Source organism: Neoarius graeffei, chromosome 21, assembly GCF_027579695.1.
Source record: "Neoarius graeffei isolate fNeoGra1 chromosome 21, fNeoGra1.pri, whole genome shotgun sequence".
In the NCBI taxonomy this organism is placed as follows: Eukaryota; Metazoa; Chordata; class Actinopteri; order Siluriformes; family Ariidae; genus Neoarius; species Neoarius graeffei.
In genome coordinates, this window is record NC_083589.1 from 40,771,150 (window position 1) to 40,783,207 (window position 12,058).

General features: G+C 44.7%; 1 protein-coding gene across 1 annotated transcript; it reads left to right on the plus strand.

Moving 5' to 3' along the window:
* The first annotated feature begins 4,069 nt into the window (after positions 1-4,069).
* On the plus strand, positions 4,070-10,963 carry LOC132869736 (protein NYNRIN-like). Its single transcript, XM_060903112.1, has 2 exons — positions 4,070-4,641; positions 6,932-10,963. Exon 2 carries the CDS (start codon positions 7,085-7,087, stop codon positions 9,878-9,880), a length of 2,796 nt encoding a protein of 931 aa, XP_060759095.1. The 5' UTR covers positions 4,070-4,641; positions 6,932-7,084; the 3' UTR covers positions 9,881-10,963.
* Positions 10,964-12,058: the final 1,095 nt, after the last annotated feature.

Sequence of the window (12,058 nt, forward strand, 5' to 3'; positions counted from 1 at the left end):
GGAATATTAAGGGAAATTTTACAGATTTTTATTTCACAAGTGTTGTAAGGTAAGCAAAGTTAATCTGTATTGATAAAAAATGCACTTCGTGAAATCTATTTAAAATTTATCAAGTTCGAAGTGTATCAAGTTGAGGTAATGATAGAAACCCAGGGTCTGAAACTTTGAAATCTTTTGAAAAGTACCTCACAAAGTCATTCCATGTAATTACAGACTACAAATACATCACGTGATGCATGAGAGGATGTTTTACATAAAGTAGATTTGTGATGTGACTTTAGTTTGCATCTCGTTCTGATTCATTTACCATCTACATTTATTTAAAATGAACCTTCTTACTGTGAAAAACAGAGTATAAGTATGTCTAGGATGTCCATTTTCAAAATGCCCCGAATGCCCCATGCTTGACTGCATCACATGATGTATTTGTAATCTGTAATTTCATGGAATAACTTTGTGTGTGTGTGTGTGTGTGTGTGTGTGTGTGTGTGTGCGCGCAAGCGTGCACGTGTGTGTGTGTGTAAATATATGTGCTGAACCAACCGAGGATGAAATAAAAACTGTACTTGAAAACAAAAATACAAAAAAAAGCAAAATATGGAATAAAAGTATTTGATGGGAAGAAGGTATCTTTTTATTTTTCAAGAATTATTATTATAGCATTTTTCACAAATGACTACTGTCATTTTGCTGGTTTGTTTGCATTCTAAGTGGAAATTATTTTGTCTGACGTTTTGTATAAAGTTTTTATTAATCAAATTTGCCAAAAATAAAAACAAAAATCCTCTGTTTCTCAAAATCCAGTGAATGTGGATAGAATAAAACAATTATTCCGCTCAATCTAGGTGTACATGGCTTATAGCCAACTTGGTGCTACGTGCCTCATCGGCTATCAGCTCATGTATGACTAGATCTTGTGGAATAACTGATTTTATATATATATATACGGGCGGCACGGTGGTGTAGTGGTTAGCGCTGTCGCCTCACAGCAAGAAGGTCCTGGGTTCGAGCCCCGGGGCCGGCGAGGGCCTTTCTGTGCGGAGTTTGCATGTTCTCCCCGTGTCCGCGTGGGTTTCCTCCGGGTGCTCCGGTTTCCCCCAAAGACATGCACGTTAGGTTAACTGGTGACTCTAAATTGACCATAGGTGTGAATGGTTGTCTGTGTCTATGTGTCAGCCCTGTGATGACCTGGCGACTTGTCCAGGGTGTACCCCGCCTTTCGCCCGTAGTCAGCTGGGATAGGCTCCAGCTTGCCTGCGACCCTGTAGAAGGATAAAGCGGCTAGAGATAATGAGATGAGATATATACATACATACACTAGTGCATCTCAAAAAATTAGAATATTGTAAAAAAGTTCAATATTTTCCATCAGTTATTTAAGAAAGTGAAAATGTTATATATTATAGACTCATTACACATAAACTAAAATGTTTCAAGCATTTTTCTATTTTAATTTTAATCAGTATGGCATACAGTACAAAAACATAAAAAAAACCATCTCAAAATATTAGAATATTTCATTTCGAGTTTGAGTAAAACAGTATGAACACAGTGTATCTCTCGGTCTAGTTCAGTACACACAACCACAATCATGGGGAAGACTGCTGACTTGAATGTTGTCCAGAAGATGATCACTGATGCCCTCCACAAGGAGGGTAAGCCACAAAAGGTCATTGCTGAAAAGGGTGGCTGGAAAAGGTGCACAAGCAACAGGGATGGCTGCTGTCTTGAGAGGATTGTCAAGAAAAGTTGATTCAAGAACTTGGGAGAGCTTCACAAGGAGTGGACTGAGGCTGGTGTCAGTGTATCAAGACCCATCACAAACAGACATCTTCAAGAAAGGGGATACAGCTTTCGCATTCCTAATATCAAGCTACTCCTGAGCCAGAAACAATGTCAGAAGTGTCTTATCTGGGCTAAGGAGAGAAAGAAATGGACTGTTGCTCAGTGGTCCAAAGTCCTCTTTTCAGATGAAAGTACATTTTGCATTTAATTTGGAAATCACAGTTCTAGAGTCTGGAGGAAGAGTGGAGAGGCACAGAATCCAAGGTGTTTGAAGCCCAGTGTGACGTTTCCACAGTCTGTGATGATTTGGGCTGCCATGTCATCTGCTGGTGTTGGGCCACTGTATTTTACCAAGTCCAAAGTCAACACAGCCATCTACCAGGAGATTTTAGAGCACTTCATGCTTCCATCTGCTGATGAGCTTTTTGGAGATGCTGATTTCCTTTTCCAGCAGGACTTAGCACCTACCCACAGTGCCAAAACTACTACCAAATGATTTGCTGACCATGATATTACTGTGTTTGATTGGCCAGCCAACTTGCCTGACCTGAACCCCATAGAGAATCTATGGGGTATTGTCAAGAGGAAGATGAGAAACACCCGACTCAAAAATACAGATACGCTGAAGGCCGCTACCAAAGTAACCTGGGCTTCAATAACACCTCAGCAGTGCCACAGGCTGATCACTTCCATGCCACACCGCCTTGATACAGTAATTCATGGTAAAGGAGCCCCAACCAAGTATTGAGTGTATAAATGAATATACTTTTCAGAAGTTGGACATTTCTGTATTGTAAATCCTTTTTTTGATTGATCTTAGGGAATATTCTAATAATTTGAGATACTGGGTTTCTGATTTTCATGAGCTATAAGCCATAATCATCAAAATTAAAAACAAAAAAGGCTTTAAATATTTCACTTTACATGTAATGAATATAGAATATATGAAAGTTTACCTTTTTGAATTAAATTATGAAAAAAAGGAACTTTTTCATGGTATTCTAATTGAGATGCGTTATATATATATACAGTGGTGCTTGAAAGTTTGTGAACCCTTTAGAATTTTCTATATTTCTGCATAAATATGACCTAAAACATCATCAGATTTTCACACAAGTCCTAAAAGTAGATAAAGAGAACCCAGTTAAACAAATGAGACAAAAATATTATACTTGGTCATTTATTTATTGAGGAAAATGATCCAATATTACATATCTGTGAGTGGCAAAAGTATGTGAACCTCAAGGATTAGCAGTTAATTTGAAGGTGAAATTAGAGTCAGGTGTTTTCAATCAATGGGATGACAATCAGGTGTGAGTGGGCACCCTGTTTTATTTAAAGAACAGGGATCTATCAAAGTCTGATCTTCACAACACGTGTTTGTGGACGCGTATCGTGGCACGAACAAAGGAGATTTCTGAGGACCTCAGAAAAAGCGTTGTTGATGCTCATGAGGCTGGAAAAGGTTACAAAACCATCTCTAAAGAGTTTGGACTCCACCAATCCACAGTCAGACAGATTGTGTACAAATGGAGGAAATTCAAGACCATTGTTACCCTCCCCAGGAGTGGTAGACCAACAAAGATCACTCCAAGAGCAAGGCGTGTAATAGTCGGCAAGGTCACAAAGGACCCCAGGGTAACTTATAAGCAACTGAAGGCCTCTCTCACATTGGCTAATGTTAATGTTCATGAGTCCACCATCAGGAGAACACTGAACAGCAATGGTGTGCATGGCAGGGTTGCAAGGAGAAAGCCACTGCTCTCCAAAAAGAACATTGCTGCTCGTCTGCAGTTTGCTAAAGATCATGTGGACAAGCCAGAAGGTTATTGGAAAAATGTTTTGTGGACGGATGAGACCAAAATAGAACTTTTTGGTTGAAATGAGAAGTGTTATGTTTGGAGAAAGGAAAACACTGCATTCCAGCATAAGAACCTTATCCCATCTGTGAAACATGGTGGTGGTAGTATCATGGTTTGGGCCTGTTTTGCTGCATCTGGGTCAGGACGGCTTGCCATCATTGGTGGAACCATGAATTCTGAATTATACCAGTGAATTCGAAAGGAAAATGTCAGGACATCTGTCCATGAACTGAATCTCAAGAGAAGGTGGGTCATGCAACAAGACAACGACCCTAAGCACACAAGTCATTCTACCAAAGAATGGTTAAAGAAGAATAAAGTTAATGTTTTGGAAATGCCAAGTCAAAGTCCTGACCTTAATCCAATGGAAATGTTGTGGAAGGACCTGAAGCGAGCAGTTCATGTGAGGAAACCCACTGTAAGAATATAATCCTGAATACTCCTAAACCTACTCTTGTAAATGCGCGGCCCAAGGGTGACTGTCGTGTAGTGTAGCAGTTTAGGGTTAACTTTAGGCCAGAGATAATACGTGCTGCTCTGTACATTTTGTACTTTTCGTATGTTCTGTTCCTATTTCATATCCTGGTCAACTCACCATATAAGGAGTTGTTTTATTATACATGAAAGAGCAGACCATACACCCCCTAGAACAGGAGGAACCAGGAATGTGGTTTCAGTGAAACTAGAAGGTACAGAGAAAAGCAAAAGAGTATGTTCTCGCGGTTATTGAACTGTGCATAACTCCTGTGTGACCTTGATACTGAGTGTGCAAAACACATTCCATAACTTTCTACTGCTGATACTCCCTATGCAGAAGTGTGTATATATACGCCCTGACGCAGCTATGTGTCAGGACACGCAGAGAATAAACCAGATTGATTTACTCATGTGGTTCGCTCTCTTCTTGTCCTCGGAGATCTCCTGGTAACGCATCTGAACAGCACGCAGCGCAATCTTAACAATTTGGTGACCCCGACGTGATACTCTCAATCAGGTAAGACATGTTTGATTGACTACCTGGTTGGAAGTAGTTCCGTAGTGCCCTAAGGAGGGCTTTGTTTTCCCTGGTTCGAGTCCAGGAAGAGCGCGCTATAGAAATTTGTGTAGTGCCCTAAGGAGGGCTTTGTTTTCCCTGGTTCGAGTCCAGGAAGAGCGTGCTATAGAAATTTAGATAAATATCTGCTGTTTGTTTCTGTTCAGATCCGTTTGCTTTAATGTACGATGGGGGGCTCGTATCCTAAACCTGAGGTCACAGACACCCCGGCGGAATGGATGAATAAGTGTGGTTTAGGCTATTACGTTACGCCGTGGCTGGACAATTTGGCTGGGTGGACGGAGGCAAATCCTCAGATTCCATCGTATCCCCGTGATGGGACGTTTAATCCAGGCTTTCTTGCTTCAGCGCACCGTATGATTTATGAAAGCTTAGGCGATCCGGATTGGGACCGCCCTTATATGCGCGCAGGGTATGATAAATGGTTTGACATGAAGAAGGTATGGGATAAATCAAAGGGTGTTTACACCCCGAGACCTGTTTTAAAGGCTATTCCAAAAACCAAAACTTTCTCAGTCAACCTCCCATGTAAAAGCGAGGGAGGAATAGTTACGTCCCACTCATTCCTCATCTCATATACATGTCCAGTAAATTTGTTAGCACATGATTTAATGTGCAAATTAGAAGTAAATCTCACATCCACTCCAGATGGACTAACTATTGAAGTAAGTGAAATGTGCGGTGTGCAGTATGGGTTTGGAAGCCCTCTGTATGTGTATGTCTGGCAGCTCTGTTCAGATCAGCTCGCACACTTGAACACCTCATCAGTTGACACAGATTATATGATGAGGAGCGTTTGCTCGAAATAGTCGATGTGTTGCAACCTAGAAATGACGTTGCTATGAATATAAAGGAAGAAATAGCTCCGGCTCAGGAAGGTGGCCGTCCGCGTCAGCGCACCGTGTCGACATTTTTTTGGAGGGACACACCGAATGCTTTGCAGCTCCTGCGTGAGCAGTTAACTAGGTATTTACTGGCTATGAAACAAGCGAACCGTGATCTGTCGCAGGTTACTAACTGTAAACAGGAAAAGTCAGAAGTGACGTCGGCTTTTTGGAAACGTTTTGGTGAAGTTTGGCAGCACCTGGGTGGGTTAGAATTGGACATGACTCAACCCAATCCAATGTTCCTGTCCACCTTTTTATCTAACTGCCGCCCTGAGGTTCAGAACGTTTTGAAACATCACTTGAGCGATAGGACTCATTTGGTCCTTCGCCAAGCGGGTGAACGGTTGAGGACAATGGAAAGTGATGGGTTGTTAGATTGTAAGACTAATAAAGCATGTTTATCTGTGGCCCCACAGGGCCCCGGGTCGTATCGTCATAATAATGACAAAACACGCACCGGGCCTCGCACATGGTCGGGTGGGAACCGGAAGAAAACAGGCAGGTGCCACTATTGTGGAAAGGAGGGCCACTGGATGAGGGAATGCTATGCGCGGCGGAGGGATGAGCAGAGTAGGACGGGAGAATTAGGGGATGTGTTGCAAGGCCAGAATCCCGGACCTAAGGGCTATCGGCAGAATAACGGACAGGACCAGCGCTATCACGCCCCGCTATAGGGCTGCCCCCAGGGTACGGAATCCACAGCCGTTGCCATGTTAAATCTCTCTTTTAGCTCTCCTCGTAACGCGGAGCTCCCTCTTGTGCCTCTGTGTTTGGCAGGAAGGGAGTATCCGTTTATACTTGATACTGGGGCCACTATGTCCTCAGTAGGGAGGGATTATGAGGGTCCTTTATCTACACGGTTTGTTAGCTCTGTGGGGATAGAAGGGGTTCCTTTTGACTCTAGTTGTACACCACCCTTACCTGTCATCTGCACTCTGGACCCTTCATTGCGTTTTTCACACTCTTTCATTTTTATGCCAGAGTGCCCTTTTAATCTTTTAGGTCGCGACCTCATGAGTCTTCTCGGACTCTCGATCTCCTTTAGCGGCTCACACATGATTGTTGATACTCCGGACGGTGCTCCGCCTGATGTTTTTGCTCTATCCAGTTCTGTGCTGCCACATAACATTCTGAACGCTGCTTGTACGTCCCAAGCTCTTTCCCCTGTTCTCTCTGCTCTTCCTAACACCCTGTGGGCGGATCATAAGGACGATGTGGGCTCTGTGAGCTGCTCTCCGTATGAAGCTGTTATTAAACACTCTACACCTGTTTATGTTAAACAATACCCTCTGTCTCCTAGTAAGCTCGATGGTATTGACAATATTCTACAATCTCTTTTGCAGCAAGGTGTCGTGGTTCCTTGTGTCAGCCCGTATAACACCCCAGTGAACCCGGTCCCAAAACCGGATGGCACATGGCGCCTCACTCAAGATCTACGTAAAATAAATGAACTCATCGTTCCCGTGGCTCCAGTGGTCCCTGACGTTCCTTCTCTTATGTCTTCTATTCCGTGTGACCATGCTTATTTCTCTGTGATTGATTTGTGCTCTGCCTTTTTCAGTGTTCCTGTGGGCCATGAGACTCAGCCCCTGTTTGCTTTCACACACGGGGGAAGACAATACACGTGGACGCGGTTGCCACAGGGTTTCATTGACTCACCGGCGGTCTTCACTGCCGTATTGCGGGACGCGCTGGCTGATCCCTGTCTTCCCCGGGGCTCCACGGTGCTCCAGTACGCGGATGATCTTCTGGTAACGGCGGAGGATCAAGACGCTTGTGCTGCCGCCACATTGTCTCTCCTCACACTCCTGGCGCAGAAGGGTTTCAAGGTCTCCCGCACGAAGTTGCAGTTTTGCCTCACAACTGTTCGCTACTTGGGACATGACCTCTCCCAGGGTTCCAGGAGGCTTAGCCCGGAACGCGTTCAAGTCATTATGGACACTCAGGTACCTGCAACCAAGCACGCTCTCATGGCATTTCTGGGCCTCATCAATTACTGTCGTCAATGGATCCCTGACTGTTCAATCTATGACAATTGTTTGCGTTCAGCTATAAGTCACTCAGATCCTTTGACTCAGCCCCTGGTCTGGACTGAGGACATGCTAACGGCCTTCAAGGCTCTGAAGCAAGCTTTGTGCTCCGCCCCTGCTCTCGGGCTGCCGAACTATCGTTTGCCGTTTCACCTGTATGTGTGCAAACAGAAGGGGACCGCCTCTGGGGTGCTGGCTCAGGAGCACGGGGGGGGCATGCGACCTTGCGCGTTTCTGTCTAAAACTCTTGACGCTGTGGCACAAGGGCTTCCTGGCTGTCTTAGGGCTGTTGCTGCGTGTGCTCTCATGGTCACGGACGCTGAAAAACTTGTTTTGTCGCATCCGCTCATTTTACACACTTCACATGACGTCGTGTACATTCTGCGGAATCTTAGCACTCAGCATTTGTCTGCTCAGCGTCGCTCTGGCTATGAGTTTATTCTTTTGGCCACAGAGCATCTCACTGTTAAGCCCTCCTCGTCGTTTGATTCTGTCGCCCACGCTCTTCAGCGTCTTCTTAACTCACAGGATGACGATGTTGCGTTTGACTCACATGACTGTCTTTCTAATATCGTTTTTGAGACTAGCATCCGCCCAGACTTACACTCCACCCCTCTTTCCACAGGCGATTCTCTTTTTGTAGATGGTTCCTGTTCCCGCCCTGCGGATGGTGTGTTCCTGTGTGGTTACTCTGTTTGTCGCCTCCCTGATGAAATTGTTGAAGCTCATTCTTTGCCTTTTTCTTCTGCTCAGGCTGCGGAGCTCTATGCTTTGACTCGCGCATGTATTTTGGCTCAAGACACAGACGTTACTATTTACACCGACTCACGCTACGCTTTCGGCGTGGCGCACGACTTCGGCCGCATTTGGGCGTCTCGGGGGTTTACGACAGCCGACGGTAAGCCCATTTCTCATTCTTCACTTGTTACTGATTTAATCACCGCCTGTCTCCTTCCGTGCACGTTGGCCATTGTTAAGACACGCGCGCACACAAGAGGGGACTCATTTGAAGTAAAGGGCAATTCATTCGCTGATCGAGTCGCTAAAGCTGCAGCCGCATCCGGTGTCCTGCCTCCAGGCTTTAATTGCGCTTTAGTTTCTACTGATCGCATGGTTAGCGCTGTCTTACCTGACATAGATCTCATTTCTATCCAGGCCTCGGCCTCTGTGGCAGATACACAGTTCTGGGACGCCCAGGGCGCGACAGAGAAGAGTGGCGTTTTGCTTGACGCACAGGGCCGTCTTTGTTTACCTCGTCACTGTACTCCCTTTCTCGTCCGCGAGTTCCATGGTCCCACTCATCGCGGCCGAAGAGGGGTAGTGGAGGATATGAACAGAACATTCTGCATCAATAATTTGCACACAGACGCACACAACATTCTGGACAAGTGTTTAACGTGCGCCCAGAATAATCTATCTAAACCAGGCGCGGTACATCAGCACCTTCCCATACCCGACACGCCTTTCCAAGAATGGCAGATCGACTTCACTCACATGCCAAAGCAGGGCCCGTTCAAATACCTTTTGGTCATGATTGACAAATTTTCACGGTGGATTGAGGCTTTCCCGTGTAGCAAAGAGAACGCCCGAACAGCAGTGAACAAACTTACACAGGAAATTATCCCACGTTACGGTCTTCCGGTAGGAATTGACTCTGATAAGGGAACGCCGTTCACCTCTAAGGTAACGCAGGAGCTATGTAAAGACCTCAAGATCAATTGGCGTTTTCATATCCCATACCATCCACAGTCCTCTGGCATTGTGGAGCGTGCGAATAGAACAATTAAGGGTAAGTTGCGTAAGGCTATGCAAGACGCAGGCACGAAAAATTGGGTCCAAGTTTTACCGTTGGTCCTCGCTGATATGCGCATGACTGCTCAGGTCGCTCTCGACAATTTATCTCCGTACGAGCTCGTCATGGGACGCCCCTTTCCTGTCCCTTGGCGTAGAGGCATGCAGGTTATAGGAACGGGTGATCTTGAAGTACATCTCAGCGAGTACGCGGTGGGTCTCATGCGGGTGCTGGATGAGTATTGGGCGAGAGTAAATTCCAAAAAGCCTCCCATTCCAGAGGCACACACTCACCCCTTTGAGGTAGGGGACAGAGTTTTAGTAAAGAGATTCGCTAAACTAAACGCTCCCATGGAGGAGTCACCCTACAGTGGGCCCACCGATGTACTCGCTGTAACTCGCACGGCTGTGCTAACGGACCTTTTTCCACAGTGGATCCATGCCAGCAGAATAAAGAAGGCTCCAATGTAATAGAAATCTATATTGTTGATGCTTAACAGGTTTTTGTGTTTCAGAAAGTTGCTGTGACAATAGCTGACGGCCTTTTCAGGGATCCCCTTCCAGCATCTGGAGCAATCCAGTTTCGGCTGATCTACAAAGAGGGGATGGTTGGTGAGTCTTGCAAAGTTCTGGGCTGAAGAGTCTGAAAAGCACGGGAGCCTGTGACATTTTTCGCCGTCTGCACCCTGTGAGCATTAGAGAACAAAGTCAGTGACCAGTATGACTTTCTTCATCATCGTGCTGATCTCAACGCTTGGGGCAGGGTTACCCGCACAAGCAATACACCGGGACCCAAGGGATAACGAGTTTTGGAAATATATAAACTTCACTGTAAAAACATCAATGAATATGAGTATACCTTGTTATGTGTGTTCTTTGTTACCCCATGACAGCAGCGATCCTTTTCCGGTCCGAATAGCCCCATCTAACTATTCTAAGGTTAATATGACATGGCTCAGCCTGTGGCCCTCGTATACTCAAATTAAGGTTTTCCTGACAGACAATACAGACCCAGAGGTAAGGTTGTCGGCCAAGACTGGGGTGTGAATAATACTCTGGGCTTGCGTCAGAGTATTAAAGAGGGGATTGTAAGAATATAATCCTGAATACTCCTAAACCTACTCTTGTAAATGCGCGGCCCAAGGGTGACTGTCGTGTAGTGTAGCAGTTTAGGGTTAACTTTAGGCCAGAGATAATACGTGCTGCTCTGTACATTTTGTACTTTTCGTATGTTCTGTTCCTATTTCATATCCTGGTCAACTCACCATATAAGGAGTTGTTTTATTATACATGAAAGAGCAGACCATACACCCCCTAGAACAGGAGGAACCAGGAATGTGGTTTCAGTGAAACTAGAAGGTACAGAGAAAAGCAAAAGAGTATGTTCTCGCGGTTATTGAACTGTGCATAACTCCTGTGTGACCTTGATACTGAGTGTGCAAAACACATTCCATAACTTTCTACTGCTGATACTCCCTATGCAGAAGTGTGTATATATACGCCCTGACGCAGCTATGTGTCAGGACACGCAGAGAATAAACCAGATTGATTTACTCATGTGGTTCGCTCTCTTCTTGTCCTCGGAGATCTCCTGGTAACGCATCTGAACAGCACGCAGCGCAATCTTAACACCCACCAACATCCCAGAGTTGAAGCTGTTCTGTACAGAGGAATGGGCTAAAATTCCTCCAAGCTGGTGTGCAGGACTGATCAACAGTTACCGCAAACGTTTAGTTGCAGTTATTGCTGCACAAGGGGGTCACACCAGATACTGAAAGCAAAGGTTCACATACTTTTGCCACTCACAGATATGTAATATTGGATCATTTTCCTCAATAAATAAATGACCAAGTATAATATTTTTGTCTCATTTGTTTAATTGGGTTCTCTTTGTCTACTTTTAGGACTTGTGTGAAAATCTGATGATATTTTAGGTCATATTTATGCAGAAATATAGAAAATTCTAAAGGGTTCACAAACTTTCAAGCACCACTGTGTATATATATATATATTAGGGCTGTCGAAGTTAACGCGATAATAACGTGTTAACGCGATCTCAATTTATCGCAATTAAAAAAAATAGTGCCGTTAACGCAAATTCTAATTTGGCCCTGCGAGTCACCCGTAGTTCCTGTTGAGGCTTGTTGCGTGCTGCTTCAATAAGAGTAAGTGTGAGTGATGGAGAAAGGTCTGTTAAACGGGAAGTTTCATTTCAAAAGTAGAGTGTGATTGAGCATAGACATGTAAACATAGACGCCGCCTTCTGCGTAGAATCATACGTCATCCTCGCCGCCACATTGGATGTGGCAAAGTGGAAATTCTTCAGCCGTCTCTGGTATAGCGTCTAGACAGTAGCCGAGAATAAAGATGCCTCATTCATGTGCTGCGTTTAACTGTACCAACAGGTTTACCGTCCAAACGAGATCACATGGGATTACCTTTCACAGGTGAGACTGGAAAAATACTTTTCATTGTATTTGGTCATTATAACGTAATTTTACGAACAGATTTTCCTGACTTTGTGGCTAATATGAAGTCTCGCGCATAATAGCCGCTCGGTGAAACCTGTCTCCAAACAACAAAGTATTTCCTTCGTAACTACGCTGATAACACTTTGTGTTTTTGTCAAACATTGGAGCTTTGTATTCA

Excerpts from the sequence above, each read along its gene's own strand:
- LOC132869736 (XM_060903112.1), top strand. The coding sequence starts at position 7,085 with ATGTCTTCTATTCCGTGTGACCATGCTTATTTCTCTGTGATTGATTTG.